Source organism: Mandrillus leucophaeus, unplaced genomic scaffold (assembly GCF_000951045.1).
Source record: "Mandrillus leucophaeus isolate KB7577 unplaced genomic scaffold, Mleu.le_1.0 Scaffold1690, whole genome shotgun sequence".
In the NCBI taxonomy this organism is placed as follows: Eukaryota; Metazoa; Chordata; class Mammalia; order Primates; family Cercopithecidae; genus Mandrillus; species Mandrillus leucophaeus.
Window position 1 is genome coordinate 220,645 of NW_012101688.1, and position 26,695 is coordinate 247,339.

The 26,695-nt window shown below is 33.0% G+C and overlaps 1 protein-coding gene across 3 annotated transcripts in view; it reads right to left on the reverse strand.

Annotated features, from left to right (window-relative positions):
• Positions 1-2,303: 2,303 nt before the first annotated feature.
• LOC105537146 (probable E3 ubiquitin-protein ligase HECTD2) overlaps positions 2,304-26,695 on the reverse strand; it is a 31,394-nt gene continuing 7,002 nt past the window's right edge. Inside the window, exons 4-17 of one of the 3 annotated variants that reach the window (XM_011976651.1) lie at positions 26,626-26,637; positions 26,316-26,464; positions 25,678-25,801; positions 23,203-23,299; positions 19,993-20,100; positions 18,811-18,943; positions 17,796-17,884; positions 14,925-15,083; positions 13,080-13,154; positions 12,311-12,398; positions 12,120-12,226; positions 10,594-10,709; positions 9,879-10,022; positions 2,304-4,868 (exon numbers count right to left, since the gene is read on the reverse strand). In XM_011976651.1, coding sequence (XP_011832041.1) covers positions 4,748-4,868; positions 9,879-10,022; positions 10,594-10,709; positions 12,120-12,226; positions 12,311-12,398; positions 13,080-13,154; positions 14,925-15,083; positions 17,796-17,884; positions 18,811-18,943; positions 19,993-20,100; positions 23,203-23,299; positions 25,678-25,721 — 1,281 coding nt within the window. In that variant the 5' untranslated portion in view covers positions 25,722-25,801; positions 26,316-26,464; positions 26,626-26,637 and the 3' untranslated portion in view covers positions 2,304-4,747. The remainder of the gene's footprint in view (positions 4,869-9,878; positions 10,023-10,593; positions 10,710-12,119; positions 12,227-12,310; positions 12,399-13,079; positions 13,155-14,924; positions 15,084-17,795; positions 17,885-18,810; positions 18,944-19,992; positions 20,101-23,202; positions 23,300-25,677; positions 25,802-26,315; positions 26,465-26,625; positions 26,638-26,695) is intronic. The other 2 variants (XM_011976652.1, XM_011976653.1) reach the window with 2 other exon arrangements.

Genomic DNA, 26,695 nt, shown 5'->3' on the forward strand with positions numbered 1-26,695 from the left:
GTAAATGTGTGGTTAAATCTAAACATTATCTACATAATAATAAAGACACCTTATTTTATGGATTACGTTAACATTAAACATTCATAGTATAGAAGATGAGGTAAGTAAAGTTAAAAGTTAGGCCACATATTAGAAAATATTTGTAATATAAGCACAATAAGAATGAGAATACAGGTAATAACAATAGTAATAATATCAAACATTTAGAGAACACTTACGGGTCAGGCATAAATGTAAGCCCTTCATATATATGTTCTGTAAGTTTATGTATAAGTATGTAAGTCTATACATATGCATGTATCTGATACACATATAAACTTATAATATACACATATACATACATATGTACATATATACAAATATACCTGTATGTAAACTTTAATTTAACAACCCCGTGAGCTAAGCATTATTTTCTAGACGAGTAAACTGAGACAAAGAAACATTAAGTAATTTGAAGTAATTTGTTCCAAGTCACTTAGTCACTGGCAGATCTGGAATTCAACTGAAACAATGTAGCTCCCGTTAACAAAAGATCAATATCCAGAATAAGGAAAAAACTCCTAAACACCAATGAGGAAGAAAATAGAAAAAAAAACAGGCTAAGAATACTGAACTGGCCATTCACAGAAGAAATCTGAATAGCCTGTAAGTATACACAAAGGTGTTCAATGCCATTAACAATTATGGAAATATAAATTAAATCACACTAGTTAGATAAGGCAAGAAAGGTCTGCTAAAACCAAGTGTTGGGGAGAATGTGGACAAATGACAACTCTTTATAAGGCTGATGGAAATTAATGCTGGAACCACCACTCTGGAGAGCAAGTGGACAATACCTGGTAAAGCCAGAGATATACACCCTGTGATCTGGCAATTCTGTATCTGGGCTATAGTCTAGGGAGCCTGGTTCACACTGGAAAACAACTCAACGTTAGTGTGTGGGAGGATGGATCCACAAACTGGTACCTTCATTTCATGATTCTATTCTGCAGTTAAAAATGCATTATATCTCAATGTAAATAAATCTATAAAAGACAATAAGTGAATAAAGTTTTGGAAAGATATGTATAGCATGAGATGTATGCAACTGTAACAATATTACATAGTGTTTACACATAGGTACACATGTCATACAAATGTAAAGACAGCATGGGAAAGATTCACATGAACTACAGGTTAATAGAGAACAGAGAGGGAGTAGAGTGGGATTAGAGATGGGCACGAAAGGGGCTTCAATCCCACCTGCAAACTTCTTTAAAAAAAACTGGTAATATGAACACATTATCTTTTTTTTTTTTTTAGGTCTGAGTGTGGGATCACGGTATTTCATTATGTTAATTCTGAAATTTTTGTTTATTTGAACTACTTCATTAAACATAAAATTGTATCTTGTTACACAGCTATAAAATAGTATTTAAAACCCTTGCATCATGAGACATCTATAAGGATAAATCCTAAAGTACTGTTTCTAGAATAAGAAAGATTCTCCTAACACAATTTTAAGGCTTCAAAAGCACTTTGTGTTCTTTAATCTGTGGTTGAACCCAACATTTGAGTCAAAAGACTCCAGAAGGCGTCAGAAGCAGTGGTTGTAAGATGTTTCTACATCAGTACCATAATTTGTCTTGCATCACTTTTTATTGCTTATCATGTGCCAGGCACTGCATAAGTGCTTTACACATTAATCTTCCCTACAACTCTACGAGGTAGGTAGGTTATTTCCATTTTACAAATTATTTCCATTGTACATTTGAGGAATGAGGAAGTTAACTCGCCCAGCTAGTAAATGGTGAACCCAGGCAGTCTGGCTCCAAAACCTAGGCACTAGACTAAAGCATTTGTGGTCAGCTGGGTGAATTGATCTTGTGTCCCCTCCTGTGAAAATCCATCCCGGTCTTTTTTCCATCCAGTTACCTATTTTATTTCATTAATCACCCATAACATTCTCTCTTACATTCTTATAATCTCCACTCTTCCTTCCTTAAGCATGAAATATGTGAACAAGGGGGAAAAGGCCAAATGAATGGTTTTGGAGATGAATACTTAAGAGCTGAAGTTATCTATCTACGGCCAATGAAATGTTACACTTGGTTCACTTCTGGGTGTATTCCAATGGTATTATACATTCATTTGGTGGAATAGCTGTGTGATCTTTCAAATATTGGATATACATTTCACGTTGAAAATATGCTAAAGAGGTTGGTAATACTTAGTGTCAACAACATACATTTTTTGAAGTTATGTGTTAGCAATTTTCCTAAGCACTAGATTAAGAGACAGTATAATGCAAAGAATAGCTTGCATTTATAAAATATTTTAAACATATGGCTTTAATTAATTGCCCAGTGTTCAAAAAATAAACTGAAGCCTGACTGAGTGTATAATTTTAATATTTGAAAAATTGCATCCAGAAATTAATTTAACACAATACAGATTTGTACAAAAAAGGAAGGACGTAAAATCTTCTAATCATACAGACAATAATATGACTAGGCAAAGATTTTAAAAAAGGACAGGACATTTAAAAAATACTGATAAATACTATGTAATGCTTTAATTTACTGTGGCAGATACAAAAATCAAGAATTCATCAACAGATTATATATGTAAAAAAGTAACTACGTGAGTTTTCTAGCTTTTTAAATTAACAAAAGGTAACAGTAGTGGTTTTTATTTTTTAAATGAGGTATTATTACACTGTAAACCAAAAACAGAGCATAAATAAATAAAGGCAATGTGCAATTTAGTGATACATCATTATAAATTTCAACTTAACAACAGATAACAAAAATTCTCTAGTTATTTATGGACTTCGTCATTTAAAAATTTGGCTTGCTTGTGTGGACTTCTTATTTAAAAGTGACACAGCAATCGATATACAAGCACATCATTAAACATGCAGACCAAGCCAACACAATTTTTCCATGAGTCATCTCTACCAAATAAAAACTGTTTATATTTTATTTAAAACACTTAAATCTGGTTTCTTATACATGTTTCTTTTGTGCTTATAAGTGGTAACCTACATTAAAAAGCTGATTTTCTAGTTCAAGCAGTGTAAGAGAGAAGCAGTTTTATTTGCATATGGATTTAAAACAGAGCAAAATGAAACAAAACCAGGATGCCTTTAACTCTCTTACTTAGGCTTTCCAAGATTTTTAAGAAGAAATACCCTTGAAATAATATACCCAAATGGAAAAGCAGAATCACTTCCATCTCAAAGAGAACAGTAAACAAAGTAACCCCTCTTTCTCAAAGATTTGTGGGTTGGATTCAGAACTGTTGGAGAATAAGCTGATTAGTTCCTCCACCCTGGAAGAATTCTGCTGGTTGGGTGCAGGAAGCATAGCAAGAAAATAGCCTCGCCCAGAAAGATTTTGGGGAAAGAATTATTTGCACATGAACCATATGCTGGTACTAACTGCTGGTTTCATTATTATTGCAAATATAACTTCAGAGTTTTCTGAAGGAAAGCTGTCAAAGTATGGTAGAGAAGTCTTGGTTTGGCAATATTTGTTACATGCTAATAAAACTGCTTCATTTGCTGTAAATAAAAAACAAAAAACATTTACCGTCTGACTTAAAATGCGGTTTCTTTTTACATACTACTTTATTAGAAACTCTTAAAAAAAAGGGTACTTCGAATTTACTATATTCAGAATCCAGTGAAAAACAAACATTTTGGCCAAAACGTTGAATTTTATTTGTATATCAAGCTATATCATTTTGACACAAATGTTATTATTGTATTCACTTTTGTCAAATACTTTAACCTACCTTTTTCAAAAATTAGTGTTTTGGTACAACTGGTGATCAAAAAATGTAGATACAAGTCTTGTACATCATTCAAAAAATTTATAAAAGCAGTTATATTCTTTTGTGCTTGTAACTGACATACTTCATCAATGATTATTTAGGTCTGATTTCTTTTCTAATATCTTGAGCCTTAAGAAGAAATGATCATTATACAAATATTACAGAGTACACAAGTAACTAGTTTACTGCCAATGTGCATGCAGACTAACAACACTTAAAAGAATATAACCTTGAATCCAATTAGTCTGAAAATACTCTTGTACAATCATCTTTGATTTGTAAAAGCTGTGTACACATCTAAAACCCTGAATTTACTTTGTAAAAATAAATCTTTAACAATAAATGGCACTATCAAAATCCCATTATTCTCAGGCTATTATGTAGTTATTTACATGCTTTTCAGCAACAGCTGAGAAGAATCTTAAAGGTCCCAAGCCAGTATATCAAAAAACCCTGTAAACTGCATTTGCAATGATACTGTGTTGTATACCGCTATATGAAAATATGGCTACATGCCTTATGTTAAAGATAATGTAGCTGTTTGCTTTGCTACTGTGTGCTAGCAGGGCTAGCAGTGTACAATCTGCCACTGGGTTCAATTATACCATAAATTCATTCTTCACTGTACTTTGCTTTCCCAGTGGAATGCCTGTGACAAACTACTTGTGGAGAATGATAAAGTGCTATAAAAAAGAGGAACTGGACCATACCTCTCTCTGCCATGTGGATTTTTCCTCACTCAAGCAATTTCTGTGTTTTTAGAAAATTATGCCTTTGCTGAACATACTTCATATTTGATTTTTTAAAAACTTAATATTTTAAAGTTGATAAGCTTTGTGAGTGTTTTGAGACAGAAACATGAAAAGGCTAAAGGCACAGTAAGAGGGAAGTGAATGCTACATATAAAAGATTATATTTCAAGTCTTCTAGGTTACTCAAGTCCAAAACCTTCTGAATTTGAAATTCCAATGATTAATTTCTGTTTCAGGTCTTTTTTGCTTTTGTAGGGGGGAAGGCAAAGTTGATTGAAGCAGGTATGGGCCACAGGTAACCTAGGGAAAAAAATTTAAAAAAAAACTAAGTCTTAACACACACACAAAATGACTGCTATGCAACTTTTAAAAATACCAGGACACACACATTCAAATCTATTTCACTCTGTTAAGAGATGACTCATCCATTCCTTCACTGAACAGATATTTACTGAGTACTTCATTATATGTCAGACACCACTCTAGACACTAAGGCTAGGTTACAGACAAGACAACCAATGTTACCACTTTCATGAAACTCATTTAAGAAGCATTTTGTTGGAGTCAGACAGATATGAATTTGAATTCTGCTTTCCCCACTCACTAGCTGTAGGGTCTTGTTTGAGTTGCATAATATCTCCAAATCACAGTTTCCTCATTAACATGACAGGGGAAACCATCCAATTAGGCCATTTAATAACCTAATCAGGTTGTTTAATAACCAGGAGTTCTCAACCCCAGGGCAAGAGATGGGTATGGTTGTCGGTGGCCTGTTAGGAACTGGGCCGCACAGCAGGAAGTGAGTGGCAGGCGAGCATTTACTGCCTGAGCTCTGCCTCTTATCAGATCAGTGGCAGTATTAGATTATCATAGGAGCAAGAACCCTATTGTGAACTGCACATGCAAAGAATCTAGGTTGCATGCTCCTTATGAGAAGCTAATGCCTGATGACCCGAAGTGGAACAGTTTCATCCAAAGCCACCATCACCTCCCACTCTCCCCACTCCCCCCTGGTTCTGTGGGAAAACTGTCTTCCACAAAACCAATCCCTGATGCCAAAAAGGTTGAGGACTGATGGTTAAAAAGATTAAAAGAGTGGTATACACAAAATATCTGGCAGCTGAGGAGTAGATAATATAATGAATGATATATATTCTGGTTTTAGTATTAAAAAGTAATTTAAAAAATAGCATTTTGAGGACGCTAGATGCCCCTTGATGCACATGTAAAAATTATCTTCTGAATCCTTTTGGTCATCTCCCCAACCCACTATCTGATAATGTTGTTATCATCATTTAGGATTCTTATAGCTATCTTAAGACTCTTTCCTTCAGTCTTATGAACTTCACAACATCAGAACAGCTGTCAGAGAAATCAGTGAATAAAAATGTGAATACACTACAGAAAAGAAAAACATTTTTAAAGAAGTTTGTAAGATTTAAAACTAAATTTTGAGAGCCCCCTGTATTAAAAGACTTAAAACTATTAGAATCAGCATTTACTCAGTGTTTGGTCTATGATAATCACTGTGCTGAGTGCATTTACATGCACTGTTTCCTTTAATTTCAGCCTTAAAGCAACCTAAAAGTGGTTCTCATTTTACTGGTGAGGAAAAATAGACATGTAAATATATGAGTAAGCTGTTCAGGGATACAGAGCTGGTAAAGATGTAGGCCCACTATTCAAACCCAGATCAGTCTGACTTAAAACACCAGTGTTGTTAATATATAAGATTTAACATTCTCAATTTTTTATGCATCAGACATACATTTGTATGAATTAAAAATATCACCAAATAACAAAGCAAAGAAAAAAATGAAAATGCCAACTCAGTTTTTAAATATAATTTTTTCTAAAGTGCTCTGCTGTTTACAAGGTCCTAAGCTACACAACAACTTATTTTTATGCCAGTGTCTCATGTATCCATTCAATAACATTTCGCGAGTTGTTTAAAACATTGGTTTTCTCTTCATTCTGTTAAGGCTGAGCTTTCCAAGTTTATTTAATACTCATCTACCTAGATACAAGGTCTCTTAAAACTGAAAGAAAACAATGTCAAGATTCTACTGGAAGAATATCTTATGAAAATGTTCATTGAAGAAAAAATGTGTCCAGGATTTTCTTAATCCATCAGGGGCTTCAATAACATGTATTTGATAAGGTGCAGGACCAAATTATGTATATCTTTTAAGCCTGACTCTTTGGATGATTTGCAAAGGAAGCTGCTTAAGGACAACCAGAGATGGGAAAGGATGTAATTTGAAATTTGCTTTGCAATCTTGGCCATTCTACATTACACTCTGTACTAAATAATCAGGATAACCACAAAATATTGCCAAGGGTTCATGCCCTTTTAGAGGAAAAAAGCATTCAGAATACAATTAATGACTGAAGATTATTTACTCCATGGACTTCATTCTAAGAGGCACTGGTTTTCAGTTCCTGTGTTAGTTTGCCTAGGATGGAGCCTCTAGCTTCATCTATGTTGTTGCAAAGGACATGATCTTGTTTTTTTTTTTTTTTTTAATGGCTGCATAGTATTCCATGGTACGTATGCACCACATTTTCTTTATCCAGTCTTTGCTATTGTGAATAGTGCTGCAATGAACAATGAACATATGCATGCATGTGTCTTTATGACAGAATAATTGATATTCCTTTGGGCACATACCCAATAATGGCATTGCTGGGTTGAATGATAGTTCTGTTTTAAGTTATTTAAGAAACCTCCAAACTGCTTTCCACAATGGCTAAAATAATTTACATTCCCACCAGCAGTGTATAAGCATTCCCTTTTCTCTGCAACCTTGTCAGCATCTACTATTTTTTGACTTTTTAACGTAACAATAGCCATTCTGACCGCTGTGAGATGGTATCTCATTGTGGTTTTGATTTGCATTTGTCTTATGATTAGTAATGTTGAGCATGTTTTCATATGCTTATTGGCTGCATGTTGTCTTCCTCTGAAAAGTGTCTGTCCATGTCCTTTGCCCACTTTTTAATGGAATTACCATTCTTATTTAACAAAAATCTAGTGAATCTTCAATGGTGGACCTTATAAGATCAATGAAAACTCCTCTTTCGGCTGAAGTGTTGTCCTTGTCTTTTGAGGCATACCATTATTGTGTCAAATTGAAATGTTGTATGTCTTTGATGGTCAGCTTTATTTAATACATGTGAGATTACACTGGGAAACTAGAGTTGTTCTAGATTCATGTTGAAGCCATGTTAGCTCACATATTCTTGAAATAATAATAATTATTGGGAAAGTTTACAAGTAATGTCACCTTTGTATTAAAAAAGATTGCTCAGATTACTCTTTTAAAATTGGAAGTGATTTTAATATAAAATATTCTGAAAAATTAACTTCTGTTAAGCAAATAAATCTATAATCTAAAAAATTTCTCTTGAATTTTTTCATTTTAGGACTCTAATTGTAAATTTTGTTTAGAAATTTCTTAATTATATATGTAAATGTTTATTTTGTATTTTAAATATGATATTGATGATGACATAAATACTATTCAAGAAATAGCCATTGGGCACTTGCCATGTGTGACTATGTGGAGAATATAAATATGTATAAGGCGGGGGGGTAGAGCAAGACGGCCGAATAGGAACAGCTCCAGTCTCCAGCTCCCAGCGCGAGCAACACAGAAGACAGGTGATTTCTGCATTTTCAACTGAGGTACTGGGTTCATCTCACTAGGGCTGTCTCTTATACACATCTAGATGTGTATAAGAGACAGATGGAATACTATGTAGCCATAAAAAAGGATGAGTTCGTGTCCTTTGTAGGGACATGGATGCAGCTGGAAACCATCATTCTCAGCAAACTATCGCAAGAACAGGAAACCAAACACCGCATGTTCTCACTCATAGGTGGGAAGGGAACAATGAGATCACTTGGACTCGGGAAGGGGAACATCACACACCGGGGCCTATCATGGGGAGGCAGGAGGGGGGAAGGATTGCATTGGGAGTTATACCTGATGTAAATGACGAGTTGATGGGTGCTGACGAGTTGATGGGTGCAGCACACCAATAGGGCACAAGTATACATATGTAACAAACCTGCACATTATGCACATGTACCCTAGAACTTAAAGTATAATAATAATAAATAAAGAAACAAACAAACAAAAAACAAATATGTATAAGGCATAACCTCTGCCTTGAAGAACGAAATGACTCAGATATGAAGTGCAATATGATAACTAGCACATAACTTCTACAAGATATTTGAAAAACTCACTGAATCATAATGACTTTTGGCTTTACAGAGGAAGTCAACATTAAACTGTGTCTTTAATAGTTGAAGCTGGCACATGTCACATGTAAAGGGAACAACTTGAAAGCATGGAGAAAGGCATAAAATGTATCTAACGAATCAGCAGAACAGGCTGTTGACTAAAGCATGGGAAGAAATGAAAACTGGTAGGTAGCCTGGGTAGAAGACTAGAGCTTTATTTTACAGTCTCTAGATTCTAGAACTTAAATGGGCAACAAAGTTATTTCCCAGGGAAATATCATGATCTAAATAGTGTTAAAGCACACGAGTTTAATAGGATAAAATAAGCTAGTAATGAGATAAAAAGTAACTTTACCAGGGTGGGGGCAGTGGAAACGCAAAGAACAGATTCCAGCTTTAAAATGAAAGGAAGAACTAAGAGCACTCAGGGAATGTTCAATGTATGGGACAAGAGAAAAAAATGATTATAACCAAAGTATGTCTATTCAAGTTAGCTTTACAAATTATAAGTTATTTGGAAACAGGAGTAAGTTGATAAGCATTAATGCATTAACACTGCTAAAAAATAATTTAAATCCATCATCACCATCACTTCATATACAAAAAGCATGAGATTAAAAAAAAGAAGAAGATTAGTATTAGAGGTACTTCTGGTACTACTTATAGTATCCTCCAACCCCCTAGAAAAGAAAGAAAACTATGCAAACTAGATATCCCAACTTAGTGATTTTCCTAAAAATAAAAAACACATTTCACATTTAAATAAAAATGAACATTAGACAATATACTACTACAAAGTAACTAGGTTCTAAAAGAGACTACAAAGCACTTATATCACCTAGAAAAGTAAAAAGTTGTTAGAAATGAATTATTAGTTAGTATGTCTCAAAAACTAGTAACAGAACTTTTAATCAAAATCTCTTACAGTTCAAGGCCATGAAGATTTTTCTATGAAAATAACTTCAAACGGAGTAAATCTCCTGATTCCAAATGTATTATTATTAGCAGTATTAGCAGCAACCTTTAGATTTAAAATAAAATTAGATCCAGAAATTTACCAATTAGTAGAAGTTTCATTCTTTGAGATTTTAAAGTTCAAATCAGCCATTCCTCCTACAGGTACTCTGTCACTCCCTGTAGTAAAATGTAGCAACTTCTTTTGAAGATCAAGAGGAAATCCAAGCACGACATCCCAAAAGTATCTAGAGAATACCAAAGGAAATTAACATCAAATGTCTTGACAAAAATCCTACAATAAAGTAATATAAAGGAAGCTTTGAGGAAAGGGCTTTCCTTAAGAATATATAATATCCTGAATTTCTGTAAAATTAAGGAATGGTGAGCTTCTATATATGTATTAGACTTTTGACTAACATTATAAAATAATATTTTTATAAAAGTATGTAAGTTCAGCAGTGGATAGTACAGGAATCATTTTTCTCCTGTATAACTTTCAAATTTTATTTTTCAACATAGTGCTATTAAACTGTTATTTATAAGGACAGCATCCATGAAATTCTAGGCGCAAAGTCATTTTTTTAAAAGTAAAATCTCTACACTTTTGTAGAAACTTGTTTATAGAATTTTCTACCAAAGGGAGTGATTTTATATTAAAATTCTCATAGACTTTCCAGAGGTAAAATAAGACTGTGGGCTCTCTAATATTTGGACTAACTTAATTGATTCACAGATTTTAAGTTATGCAAATAAATGAATCACACTGTCTGCTGTTCCCTCTCCACATCCCCACTATCAGAAGTATAAAGAGCTCACTTTATAGTTAAGTCCGTTTTTGCATAGCCATCATACTGAGTACTTCTCTGCAGAGCATGCATATCCAGGTCAGGACTTCCACAGACCAAAATTTCAACCTCTTCTGGACGAAGCAGCTGCCAATAATTATTTATCAAAAACAATAATTAAAGAGTGATGGTTTTAAATGAAATTGGAACTATTTTCACTGGGTCAAATCACAAAAGTCATGATTTCTCATAGTAAATCAAACCATTTTTGTTGAAGAAAAATCTTCTCTGGGTATATTTTTCCTACCAAGGCAAGATATTTTTTGCTTCTGAAGTTTATAGATATTGTAAAATAGTAATTAGCAGTTTGCCAGAAAAACAAGCAAATGACTTTGCACAAATCCAAATTACTCTTCTCCAACCCAGCATGAAGCTTCAACATCTACTGATCCGCCTAATATCCCATATCTATTACTCTTCTCCAAAACCCAGCATGAAGCTCCAACATCTACTGATCCGCCTAATATTCCATATCCTAATATCTCCTTCCAATATCCCATAACACCTCCTGTGTGCACTGTAGAGTTTGCGTACTTGGTTATAGTCTGTCTTGTGTCTCTTGTTTTTTTCAACTTTCAGGTGGGTTAGTCTACCACCTATAGAGATTAAAGCTCTAAAAATAGAGACCATGCTATGCTAATTAATTCTTATTTTCCCCCTGTCCACTCCCACAATTACCAGAGTGTCATAAACAAAACTTAACTAGAGCTCAATAAAGTGTTTCTCTTTCAAAGGTATTTTTGACAAGAAACATATTACAAAGGTTTCTCTAAAACAAGCTGGCAATAATGTAAGCCACTTGCTTTTGCCCCAAAACAACTTCTATAGTCTGTTTCTCTCCCCCATGAAAAATAATTCAAATGAAAGACCTTACTCCAATCCCTCATAAGAAAACTAAGGGAGATACAAATGGCATGTTGAAGTGTGTGCTGGGTAGCTGGGGTGACTGAAAGGTATCCTATGATACTTCTGACATGGTATTCTAAATAGTAGCTGACCCATATTCACATGGCTAAGACAAGTCAGACCAAACTGAGTCCAACATAACTCTGGAGGTAAACTACTTGCTAAGGGTAAAAGGCAACCAGAGTTGCTCAGGGAGCCCTGAGGTAGCAGGAAGCAGCTATACATATGTTCCTTAATCATTAAGAAGTTGTAGCTTTTGCCCTGGAGCTACACGTTAACTGCATTGTGTACTTTGTCCTTCAGTATTAAGATCCTGAGTCCATGGATCCCTTCATCCACTCTACTTGGAGAAAGTTTGTAAAGTTCTAAAAGACTTAGTAGAAGGGGAAAGAAAATGAACTGACTGGGGTGTTTTTCCCCTCTAAAGAATGAAGGCTGAAATGAGAGAATTATTTTTGTTTTTAGTTCTACTTTTAAAAAGTAGAAAATGTTTTCTACTGTAAAAGCTTATCTACTAAAGTATTTATTATTTGTTAACATGATAGTATTACCAAACCTAACTGAAAGCTTGATTTAAAGTTGTAAACTCACCATTAGGGCATTTGAAGCACACACACTATGAAATCCATAATAAAATGCAGCAAACTGCTTATAGATGGATTTGTTCAGAAGGAAGTCAGTATAAAGCTGTACATATTCTGAAAAGCAATTTTACATCTCTTAAATCGTAAAAGTAAATGGCAAATACTAATTCATTTTAATTAAAAATGGTATTAACTTACCTTTCCTATTTTGATTGGTAACTGAAATTTTATCACCACCGGGCTTTAAATTATAGGACTTGATTATTCCAAATTCTTCTTGAAAAACCTGATGGGAGATGCCATCACACATATTAATATGGATGATATAATAACATACTTTGGTGAACAGGTTTGTAAAATTTAAAAAGAACAGTTTTTCCCCCTTCCTTCTAAACACATAAACTATAAAAGGCTAAGCTCTTGTAATATTTGTATTAAGAACGAGGGATCATAAAATAATTATGGGGTTAAAAAAATAGTGCCTTAACTTAACCCTGCCTAATACAGTTAAATACTTTAATGAAGTCCACAAAACTGTGTGGCCATCTAGATAATATGCGGGTCCCTGGAGCTCTGCAGATCACTGTAATTTCCATTTCCCAAATATTGTAAAAGGAGTGGAAATGAGAGAGTTTTGGTCTGACTCATTAGTTTCTACTCCTAACTTCTATGTTGAAGTTACAGGATAGGCTTATTTTTAGAAATTAAAAAGCTCTGAGAAAGTAACCAACTCAAGGGGATATGTAATTGCCTAGAGAGTATCCTGAACCCTTAGTGAATTAAGCATTTTCATTGACTGCTCATCTACACATGTCTACTTTATCAGGTTAAGGTCCTTTAAGATAGAGGATTGTATGTATTGGTTAATCCTTGTTCATCTTTTCTAACAGTGGGTATTTAATAACAAATTGTGCTGTTCATATATGAAATATATGATTAACAGATAACTATTTGCCCTTAATAGTACCTGAAATGTTGAATAGAAATCTTCTTCAACATTGCCTTCGTGTGATAAGAGTTCACTTAATCCATGGGCCAACTCCTATAAAAAGAAATCTGTTAATGACTTTTTCAATCAAATACCATTAGCTAGGATAATTAAGTGGCTTTCCTATAGCTCATGCATATGTATATAAAGATCATATTTGACATGTATTTTCCAGGGCACAAAATGCTTAATGATTTCTACCATCCAGAAGCTTATCATTATGGGTCACAGATGGGGAAAATATCCAGTTCAAACTACAGGGGCATAACTCTGGGGTCTATTCTTAAGCAGCAAGCTAAGCATACCTCTAATGTAGTGTCCGTCATAATTCACTGCTATCTGCTACATTACTGTTTATGAATTTGTAGTATTTCTCACTTTCAATTTATATTCCTATGAAAATCTGCTGTTTTAGGATTCATATTTTAAACATAAAACATACAATTCATTCATGTGCATGCATGAATATACAATTCATTCATGTGCATGCATGAATATACAATTCATTCATGTGCATGCATGAATATACAGTTCATGCATGTACAGTGCCCTCCCCTCCCAAGAAAAAGTTAAGTACACTGAACGAAACATTTTCTGGTTGGCCGGGCACAGTGGCTCATGCCTGTAATCCTGGCACTTTGGGATGCCGATGTGGGCAGATGACAAGATCAGAAGTTCAAGACCAGCCTGGCCAACATGGTGAAACCCTGTCTCTACTAAAAAGACAAAAAAAAAAAAAAAAAAAAAAAAGTCATGTGTGGTGGCTCGCACCTGTAATCCCAGCTACTTGGGAGACTGAGGCAGGAGAATTGCTTGGACCTGGGAGGCGGAGGTTGCAGTGAGCTGAGATCATTCCACTGCACTCCAGCCTGGACAACAGAGCAAGACTCTGTCTTGGGGGGGCAAAAAAAAAGAAACATTTTCTGGCTGGGTGCAGTGGCTCAAGACTGTAATCCCAGCACTTTGGGAGGCTGAGGTAGGCGGATCACTGGAGGCCATGAGTTCAAGACCAGTCTGGCCAACATGGCAAAACCCCGTCTCTGCTAAAAAAAAAAAAAAAAAAAAAAAAAAAAAAAAGTCATGTGTGGTGGCTCGCACCTGTAATCCCAGCTACTTGGGAGACTGAGGCAGGAGAATTGCTTGGACCTGGGAGGCGGAGGTTGCAGTGAGCTGAGATCATTCCACTGCACTCCAGCCTGGGTGACAGAGTGACACTCTGTCTCAAAAAAAAAAGAAAGATTTTCTTACATTATATTGTAACTGAAGTTATCCATAAATATTTAAAAATAGAAAAACTGACCCAATATTTCAAAATTTTCAATTTAATTTTTATGAAAAAATTAAAGTTTTATTTTAAATTATTAGAAAAAGGTAAATAACAGCATGATTAGAATGATTTTCTATATTTTACATAATACATTTTCTACTCCTTTAAAACCACAAATTTTCATATAAATCTAGGCTGGCATAGATTTGATATAATTGTCATCATTTAAAAATTATTAATAAAAACGATCCCATTGTTCACATAAAGAAACTAAACTGAAAGGTTAAATAACTGCAGGTTATTTAACGGTTAAATAACTGCTAGTAAGTGGCAGAGCCTGGATTTGAATTACTGTTGTAAAAGCTTAGGAGCACTGCAAAGTGGGTGACATGTCTCTCTAAGGAAAGAAAAAGCTAGTTGAAAAAAGGACATGAGTTATAAAGGTTGAAGGAAACCATATTTAAAAGTAAGAATAGCATTAGGAGGAGAGAGACTGTGCAGGTGGAAAAAAGATGATTTAGCATTAAAGGACGAGATATTAATAACTTTATACTTACAGGCATAATTTGACATAAGTCGTCAACGGTAACACTGCAGATGCCTACTGGTATATTTTGATCACTAGGAATGATGGGAGGGCTCAATAATTTCTTGTAACAGCAGGGAGGGAAACGAATATCCAAGGTGATGCTGTTATAAACAGCTAGTCCCATAAGCTATGCATACTAAATGTTAAGCATTAACATAAAATCCATGACAACAAATGAGTTCTGAATTATGCATCAGTCTATTTTTTGCATACTTCTTTCAGATTTAGCACTGACTTTCTAATTAGTATCACATATTTCCTTTCCCCTCTTTCATTTATTTCCCCTTTATTTTACACAATATAATTCCTTGATTACAAAAAGTCATGTAAAAAGGAGTGGTTTAGTTGACAGTATTCAATGATTTCCCTAGAAAAGTTTATCTAAGATCACAACAGACAGTAACTTAAGACATGCCTGTAATTATTTAACAGAAAACATTTTCTAAATTTAAACAAAGATGTTGGCAATTTTATAAGCTGCAGCAACAGTTTATTCAGTAGAACTCACTGTAGAATACTGGTTTTGGAGATAGCCATTTTAGTTATTTTAAAATTAAAAACAGACTATGTGTGAAGAAAAGAGCTAAACTGAATAAACATATGGATATAAATATGCTATTGATAAGCTAATAGGATAGGTAATTTCCAACAGTAAAACTTGAAAGACTTATGTTACTTGGAGTTTCTCAGTGTCAAAGTTAAAAAGCTACAGATGTTATAAATTTTGCTCAGGATTATTTACTAGTTATATGGTGGAATGTAACTTATCCATTTATGGAAAGAGAGGTTTTAGATCAAATTTCATAATATTTCAACAGTCAATTATATAAAGTTATTAAGGAAGTAATTCATTTTATAGGCTCATAAGGAAATCTAAACATATAAGCTGGGTAAATTACTGAAAATAACTTTTAAAAATTGGAAGACCACCAAAATTTCAATTTGCTAAAGTGTAATGAAGGCTGATAATAAGGCCTTATACTTCAAAATAATTGTATTAGAAACACAATACTGTCAGAACTACTAGAACAATACATCTTTGGTCCTGAAATTTTAAAACTGGAGACATATATGAAATCAACTATATTTTCTCAATGTTCATACTTGTTATATCTCAAATTTCAGTTCCCAACCCCTTACCTGATCACAATCCACTCTCATCTCACATTTCTCCTATATAGTATTACACTTTTTACAGCATCAATTTAGCTTTCTATAGGTTTTATATCTGTGTGTGATAAACATACATAATAATGAGAGTAGCAATTATAATTTTTAGATTCAATTGTTTAGCTTGAAATATAGAATAGCTAAACATGCTTAATATGCTCTTTTGGGTAATGACTAAATAGAAACTAGTATCTATTGCAAAAAAATGAGCAATTTTATGATTTTATGTATAGTATCACTTAAAAATATAACTAAGCTATAATACTTTATTGTAAATATTAGAGTCAAAATATCATCCAAATCTAAATTGTGATATATGAATATAAAGCATGACAAACATTTATGTATGAAAATTTAAATAGCTCATAGTATAGTGACAAGCATCAATGATTAGGCCCTTCAATGAAGATGAAACATTCAACAAATGATTACTGCAGATACTAGAATATAAACAGGAGTCTCAGAATTGTTAAGTGTTATTCTCTATGGAATTTAGCACTTTGGACCTTCAGACATAACAATATATACAATTTTTCAAGTTGAGTTTACTATCTCAATGTGCAGTTTATTCCCTACTACCCTTTCTTTAATTAATCTCGTCTCTCAATTTCCATATATATGCCTCATAATTTATTCCAACAGATGTAACAAAGACAGACGTTCAAAGATGGCTCTTCATTCATTTTCTGATGGTATTTTCCATAACTTTCAGTGTGCTTGCTGCTGCTCTCTACCAAGCCCAGCACAATTTAGCCTTTTTTATTCTCACCACACTCTCAGCTTATAATGTCCCAACACTCTCACCAGCCATATGTTAATCAAATGTAATTGTTCCATTTTTAAATCTCTATCCTCTCTGGTAGAAATACATTGTATATTTTCCTTCTCAGAACTCCTTAGTACTTACTGCCATATGGTCATTTGACTCTGAGAACAGATGAAGAATTTCCCCCCGCTTGTAAACCTTCTTATCTCCAGTGCTTGCTTATTTATTTACTCTTCCCTCCTTTCCTCCACAAACAATTATAATTCTTGGAATCTAAAAAGCTAATGTAGAAGGCATCTTGTCCAATCTCCTACCCAATGCAGAAATGCCCTCTACAATATACTACAATATACTACAATATACCTGATAGGAATCATAGGATTCCAAATGGACTTATAAAACTTTAAAAATACTACAAAATAATACTATATGCTTTAAATATTCCCATTCCATTCAATTTTTATGGATGCTCCCTTTATGTTTCAGGATTTGGAGACATATTAAAGAGTTAGATCTAATTCCCCCAATTTCAATTCAGTAAACTGAGGGAAATGAGCACAAAGTGAAAGAACAGAAAAAAATACTTCATTATAAATGGGAAATACTTTGATTTTTTTCTTTAAAAAGCCTTAAATTAGTGATAACTTCAATTATATGTGAAATAGGAAAGAACCATTTTTATTTTGAGATAAGGTTTTCAGAAAAATATCAAACTCATTTCTTTCAATTAAGTCTACTGACATATATTACATATAATGAAGATTACTGAAAATCTAACAGTACATTTGACAATAATATTTAATTTGATAAAATGGCTAAAGAAAACAGTTTTCTAAAATACAGATAAAATCTTTAAAAATCTCTAATCTATTAGCACCTCCTAGTGGAAAGTTTAAAGGATACAATTCCAACCAATCGGAATTCAGAATAGTTATCACATTTAAAGCTGCTAAACCAATGGCAGTGTGAATCCTTGTGATATGTAAACATGCCTAAAAAAACACACAAATAATTTTATTATTAACATGATTGACTTAAAAAAATCAAACTGGTAAACATGTACATGACATCTCATCTATTAGAAGGTAACCAATTCAACAATAATTCTGTTACAAATCATCTTTCAAGTTAAAAATTTCAGATTATTTATGGGACTATATATTTGCAAATCTCAGCAAATATAAATATATATATTAAATATATACAGAGAACATTTTATTTTCCTGAACCAATGGTAGAAACAGGGTAAAAAGATACAAACTAAATTAATCAGATAACTTTATAAAAAGTATAGTTTCATAGATTATAAATTATGATCAAAATTAACTTTGAGGATATCTGGAGACTTCAATTTATCACTGTCATCCCTATTTCCCATCACATACACATATAGAAAAGAAAACTAAAGAATAAGGAAAACACTGAAAACTCTCCTTTGAAAAGTTTAACAGATAGTAAGGATTATACAGGTAGTTTCTGTAAAATAAAAAATTTCAAAGGCTTATTTTTTCTTAAAAAATTAATTCATGAATTTTTATTAAAATGACCCATTAATTAAAGAGGCTTTGAATGTTACTATACAGCAAACTATAGTTTTGTGTTTTAATTTCAAATGTTTTTTATTTCAATGACAAATTAAAATTTCATGCATTTGACTTATTCAGAAAAGATATGGATGTCTCCTCATAAATGTTTACTTTTAATCTTGATACATTTTGTGTAGGGTTCCCAGTAAGAGAATCAACTGATCATCAATTCAGTCAAACAAGTTTTTAAAATGTAAATAACAGTCCTTAATTATTCAACATTTATGATTGACAAAAAGTCTGTAAAATCATAGAATAGTTTAAAAATAAGGTTGACTACTTGACTCTAACAATTATGAAGAAACATGGTTTATGAAAATTAGGTTACTTACCATAATCTGGATGAAAAATTTGGCGAATTAGAAGAAGGAACCATTCTTTAGTCAAACCACCCATATCCAAACCAGCTTCCCCTACAAATGTAACTTTTAACTTCTTTTTCAAGTCTGCTCTTTTCCGGGTTAGCTATTTGAAGATATTATACAGTAGAGGAGAACAAAGAACAGTGAAAAGAGAATTAACATTTTTAATTCCGGGAAATGTGTTAGGCAGTCGTTAACTTATTTGCAATGCTACAAATCTCCATCCATCCATTTATCCATTAAATCTGCCAGACACTGTGTGAGGTAGGTGTTTACTATGTTTTATAGATCAGGAAACAGAATTAGAGAAGTCAGGTACTTTGCCCAAAGTACTGCCTCCTGGTATCTACTGCCTTCAAATTTTTAATTTAGCACACTATAAGATAATTCATTTCTTTTTTAAAAAAACTCCCTTCAATGCTAAACTTTAAAAAATCACATGGCTAGGGCTGGGTGTGGTAGCTTGAGCTGGTAATCCCAACTACTTGGAAGGCCGAGGTAGGAGGATGGCTTGAGACCCTGAGACTAGGAGTTTGAGGTGGCAGTGAGCTTTGATTGTACCACACTCCAGCCTGGGTGACAAAATAAAATGTGTTGCAAAAATAAATAAGTAAATAAATAAATAAATAACATAGCTGAATCAGTCATTATCTTCTAATAACCATATTAAGATCGAGCTGAAGCATTTTTTATTATAATACATGAAAATGCAATCAAAGTATGTTAGAGCCTGTATAGGCCCAATATACCCTGTAGGTCAGACTTCTAATTTTATAGATGTGTAGTCTGAGACCTGGAGAAGTTAAATGACTTGTTACACACATAACCAGTAACAAAGGTGGGTCTGGAATCTAGGTTATATACGAAGAAACATGAATTACTCATTTAAGTGTTCTACATCAAATCCTTTTCTAGGGAATTAACAAACTATTAATAAACATACAAACATGAATATAAGACAATTATGAATACAGATCTGATTTTAACTATGGTGTCAAAATTTAAGGAAGCTTGGTATGCAACAAGATCTTCAAAAGAATTTAAGAAAGCACACTTATTGGAATACAGAAATAAAAAAGTTTACTAAGATTTTTATAATAAATCATATAGAATTTTAAGCTTTAATTAATATCATTTTGGAATAAATTATACCTCATCAAGTGAATCGCTAACCAGATGTGTCCGTCTTACTTTCATATTTAGAAATAACATATTCATATCGGGTCTCTGTCTTCGAGATACTTTATCCACCAGACTTTGCTAATTAAATAAGAAAGTAAACATTTTTGCTTTTACTTAGATTATAATTAAGTTTAAAACATTTAAAGATTTTAGTAAAAATAACAATTATTATCTATGCCATTTCTTATATAAACAATTTTATAAAAATCAATTATACACATTTTTATTTGTGAAAATGGCTTATTATTATTTCATATTGTAACAATGATAACCAAAGGGGATCCAAAGTGGAGGACCAAAAATAATTCACCTTCTATAATAAAAAATGTTGCATCACAGTTTCCATATGTCTCATCTCTTAAATAGCAAAGTTTTCTGTTTAATAAATACAAATATAAAATGGAACATTCAAAACAAGGTATATATTTCTGATGATAAACCTGGACTTAGGGTTTTTTAGATATTGAATTTTCTCTAAAGGTACAATTAGTCTACTTTACAAAAGTGACTTGTCAACATGTATCAAAGATCATAACAATATTCATATGCTTTATCCCAATAATTCTTCCACTGAGAATTCTAACTTGGAACATATTTTATACAGTTCCATGTTCATCACAGCACTATCTATAAAAACAAAACTTTAGAAATATCTTAAATACATATCCAACTAATGAAAAAACTGGTCATAAAAACTATGTAAATAGTACAAGGAAGGTACACCTGAAGAAAGTAGGAAATAAAATTGTGTTTACAATACTATTTCAACTCTGTTGTCTTTTAAAGATAATACAGAACAAGTATCAAAAGAAAATTTACTAAAATGTTAATGGCTTTGCTTGGGCGATAGGGATATGAGTGACTCAAAATTCTTTTGTCACCGTTTTTCAAAATATAAGCATGGAATAGGTGAAAAACAATATATTTAAAAATATCTATAAGAAATATATGTCATTTATCATATACAATTCACATGCTTATATATTTATCTAAATAGTCTTTATTAGACTGTATCTTTTTTGGTAATAACGAAAACTATTGTGCAGATTAAAGATAAACATTTCAGACATTTTAAATACATGCAGCAATTTGCTTTGATAAAATTTTAGTATCACAAATCTACAATTTAAGGCTACTTATGATGTTGAATATTACTATAATAAAACACTAATTTGGAGCCTTCTCCATTTCTCCCATATACAATGCTAAATGCTATTAACAGCCTTTTATTTCTCTGTGTCCCCACTTATCAAAGAAGTCTGCATTCCTAGAATAGTGTCCTGTGTTACAGACCGTTTTTTCCTACCTTTTCCTATCTTCTGTTTCCAGTCTAGCTGCTGGGCAGCTGTCACATTATTTATTTATTATAAATAATAAACACATTTATGCTAGGATGCTAACAGCAAACAAAGTTAGTAGCTATTCCTCTCATCAGGAATTCATATTTACTAGAAAATGCTCCAAATGAAAAAATAACCCAACAATGATACAATTCTTGACAGTGTGACTGAGGAACTTATTTTAGGTTAGGAAACCACTTTTGTATATTTAGATTGTACCATATAAGCTCAATCTTACACTTTGTAAGATTGTCCTTGTGTCAAAATAGTCACCAGTCATTAATTCCAAGTGATATGGCAATTTACATGTTAAAATGTTGGGAAACACCCATAGAAAACTGATAATGCCACTCAGCTCTCAATGTCAAGCGTCTACTCATTCTTTTGCATGCTCTGTAGAAAACTTAGCCTGTCACAGTCTACACCTGCCATTCTCCTTCTTTAAAGTAGAAGAAAAATTCCACAAAAAGGTATTTGATATCCTGTGAGTGACACAGAAAAAACTGTTTAGTCTTGCTAGTTTAATCCAAACTAGCTCATTCTGTTATGTATAAAAGCACTGTAGATTTTTTCTTACAAATATAAAAAAATTATAGACCAAGGTGAAAAAATATTAAAAAGGCACATGACATTGTACGAGTACAACTAACAGAAAATGTCAGAATGAGTAGCTATATAGCTAATAATTGAGCCAATATCTACCCAAGATCAAGTAAGAATTCTGGTGCTGAATATACCTGTTTAAACTCATTCTTCAGGGGGGTAGTGTGGCTTTGGAATTCCCTTGATGGGCATAGGCAATAAAATTTCTTCTAATATTCCCATATTCAGTATAAGATGACTTTGGGATGTCACCAGTTACTCAAATCTTTTGTCCTTCTCTGTGATAGAAAGAAATACTCACCTTCTGGGAACTGAATTACTGAAGAATAAACATTCTTATTTTTTACAGCATTTTGAAGTATTACAATTTATGCTTTAGGATTCTTTTTATATACTCTTGAACAAGATGGAAATCATTTCTTTTTACCCTATATTTCTTTTTCAATTAAGAAGACCACAGCCAAGCATCGCTCTTTTAAAATTGTGAGCAATTATGTAACACAAGCAGATGTTTGAAATACATAAGCACTTAAACATACAGTTTACAGCTCTAGCAAGAAAACCTCACTGAATCTGATATTTATTAGATAAAGTACATTACTGTGCTGAGATGAAACACAAGGGATAGGGAGTGGTAAGGACAGACTGAGAGATAACTTCATACTGCTCTACAATTTGCCTAAACTCAGTCTGATTGCTATCCCCAGCCTCTTTGGGTCTCCATGTATTTTGGTTTCCTAAGAACCAATAAAACATCTTTCACCTTCTTTGGGCATATTTCTCAGTTCTCCAAGACATACTTTTTGTTACATTTTCTAATTTTTTGGTTGTTTCTGATTTTCAAAAAACCTAGAAAATGTTTCAGTAGTTTGAGTGGTTTGCCTAATGACACTCTGCCTCATCGCAGTTCTCAATGCTCTGCTGGTTATCTAAGGTTGGTGGTATGGTATCTGCAAAATGAGGTCCAACAAGCTCTCAGTAATTTGAATCTGTGAGAAGCATTTACTCTTCCTACTATATTTATAATACAATGAGAAGCTGATCAGAAGAGATGAGAGTTATCTTGTCTCCCAAATTGTAAATGGTTTTTAAGCACTTTTTGGGTGAGTATAACACGAATTTTGCTTTTAACATTCCTGATTATGCTAGAACAATTCACAAGACATTTAAATTATTTATTAAATTATTTACTATATTGATTATAGTCAGCATAAATATGTTTTTATAGCTGACTTACCCTTGCGATGTTTATCATCTGTTGCTCTGAGTCTCTTTGAATAATGATTTTTTTTGCAGCTATAGAAATAACGAATGGGTACTGACAGAAGGAAAACCTGCTCAACAAGTGAAAAAAAGAAAAAGCAAAATGGTGTATTTTTAGCAAAATTATACTAAGGGAATCTAAGGTACCCCTTGTAGCAACATAAAACATTACTTTTGTATTGTGTTTTACCATATACAAAATGATTGTATGTGTATCATTTCTTTTAATTCTCACAGCCATGTGAAGAATGTATCATTGCTAGATGTGCAATGCCTTTATTCTCTGCAGAAGCTACATCAAAGGTTCTCAAATGTGTGCTAACCACTTACATTGTCTATACAAATAATTTCATTGTATATCATCACCTGTGAACAACATGACCAACACTAGAACCAGGAGGGAGAAGTGCTGGTGAAGTAGTACAGAAAACCCAGGTGCTCAATATTAATATAAGAATCCATCATTATATGGAGAGTTCTGATGTGTGAGTTCCAGAAATGAAAACATCTAACAATAACTACAATATGTAAAAAGTAAAGTAATATATTTAAGATCAATAAAAAGAAATCAGAAATGTTTGTTGCATTGAGCATTATATTTAGTGGTGTGGTAACAGGAAATGGTATGTATTTGTAATTACACATTATAATCAAAGGTTATGAAAATAACCCCTCCTGGGCTAGAACATTCTATGCTACGCACAAAAGCCACAAACTACACAGAGATAAATGCATTTAGAAAGAATGAGTATGGCAGCGATGACACTTCAGGAGTTATTCTGCCATTCAAAGTGACTACAATGAATCCATCAGTTATAGCTGGAATCCACCTGAACAAAGTCAGGCGGTACAACTGTGACCACTGAGAAAAAAAGGCATTATGAGGAAAATGGATGTAGCCTTAGTGTAAACTGAAAGTGAGATGGCTTTTACCATGGGACGAAATTGTTAATAAAAGTTAAGAGTTCTTCAGTACTGGTGTATAATTATTTTGAATTATCAATGCTAACAAAAAATTGGAAATAAAAAGAAAATGCAATGAACTCAGTAAGATATATATTAGTTTTATTACGTACTTTAGGACAGGGGTTCTCAACCTTTCCCTTGTCATGCACAAGAGAAATGGTACTTTGTGAATGACACACTGAAATGAACAGATGAGGCTGCTCATGGCCAGAGGTCACTTCCCATAGGGCTCCTGTTCCCCTCTAGGTTCAGGCTGGCTACCCAAGGATTGATGGGATCTTAGGATTAAAACCCTAATGTAACTCATTCTTGGTACACCAGTGTTGTGGCACAGTGGTTAGAGGAAGGTCTACATTAAAAGATGTTGTCACTGAAATACGCATAATAATTCTTGGTATTGTTTTGTGGTTGTATCTACAACATGTTACAATTATATTAAAATGGAAGGAAAAAGCATCTTTGTAAAATAAACTTTGCCAATAAAATATCCATCTGGGACTAGGGTCCCCAGAACTTAAATTCTTATCTTATTCAGTTCTGAGTGTTCAGATGTGAACTGAGATGTGTCCAGAAGGCCATTCTATGTTTCAGGTCAATTCTGATAAAGAGGGTCCCTGGAACGTTTAACCAATTTACAAACTAATCTGGGGTTTTGAGGTTACTTATATCCACACCATATCTCTTTACTCAGATTCCTCTACAATTAAATGCAATCTCCTGAACATCTCATGACCTAAAGATAAATTATGTTTGGAATAATCTTGCTAGTTTAATCCAAACTAGAAGTGTGGATATAAAGTGTAGTGTATTAAATAATTTGGTGACTGTTTTACAAATTTATTTAATTATTATAATAAATAAGCTCTGGTGAGGCCCTTTCTCTATAACATCTACTCTTTTTATATTGCACCTAACGGACAACCACTTTTTCTTACAGAAGAAAGGAGAAATGAATGTGTGTGTGTGTCTGTGTGTGATCAATATATTAGATCAGGCATCTGCAAACCATGGGCCCGAGACAAATATGGCCTACAACCTGTTTTCGTAAATAAAGTCATTTGGGACACAGACATATCTATTCATTTACATCCTAAGGCTACTTTTGTGCTAAAATAGCAAAATAGAATCTGTGTAACTTATAGTGTTGAAAATATTCACCATCTAGTTCTTTACAGAAAAAGTTTTGTTGACCCCTGTGCATAGAATAGTAAGAGATAAGAGACTGCATACTAAGATAGAACCTCTCCCTTCTTGAAAAGATGCTATTAACCAAACCAAAACCACATTAACATGTATATAAATTCAAAAGGTAGCAGAAAAAGAAAATACTTTAATAAATATAATGATATTTCAAGGCTATCTGAACTATATTTATACATTTATATATAAAGGTATGTGTAAACTTTATATAAACTTAAAATCTAGTCATTCTTTTGAATAGTATTTAATTTTGGTGGATAATCAAAGGAACTTTTGTTCATACCTGTGAGAATTTCCAAAGTTTTGCCAAGTATGATATTCTTCCATAAGATCAATGTGATCCAATGTAGAATTATAGAAATCAGTATAAGGAATAAGGGGAAGGTGAACTAAATTGTTTGCAGTATCTGAAAAGATAAATTCTAACATAAAGACTTTTTCCAACATGCACAAGATTCATTCTAATAATAAAAACATCATTTTAATGTCTACAAGATAGCCTTGACCTAGAAACTTCTATTTTAAATAAATGCAGCTCCAAATGAAAAGGGTAATTTAAAAATTGTGGCTAAAATGCAGCCAATAGTTTCTTGCTTAAAAAAAAAAAACTTGTGGTGAGGATTATGATAGTATTAAAGGGAATATGCAGCCATTATTTCTGTGTGTTCTCTCCTAGGGGTCCTAGCTCATATGCACTTAATTGCCATAATACAGAACACTGCCCACTAAAAGGCATAAAGCTTTTTTCATGCTTACAAATTACGAAATCTACTATCAAAGTAGAAAATAAATTACAACTCTTTCCTTCAAAGAAGTGGTTTAAAATTTAAGAATGCCTCTACAGTCCTTTGAAATCCTTAAGAAATATCCCTAATATGTAACAAAAGAAAAGTAAAAAATGCTAGAATAATAAAAACCTACTAAGTAAAGCCAACACTTTAGCAGCTGATGGAATCCACCAGGAACACTTTGTTAGAGGTGGAAATTCTTCAGGCTTTGCAGGAAACAGGCGTAAAGAAATAAATTGCAGCAATCTCTCTACCAATTGTTTGAACCTCTTCTGGGACAATCTGGTAAAGATTACAAAATAATGGCAATCAAAATTTACATTTTCTATTTTCAAAATTATCTGTTAGATATTAAACTACATCCTAAGCCACAAAATTTTAGACTATTCCCCCAAATTCTATTTCTTAAATTGCCAAACATTTGAAAAGATACAAAATCTTACCTTGAATACTGTCTTAGTTAAATGAGAAATAAACACCAAAATTACTACAAAGATAGTAACAAACATTTTA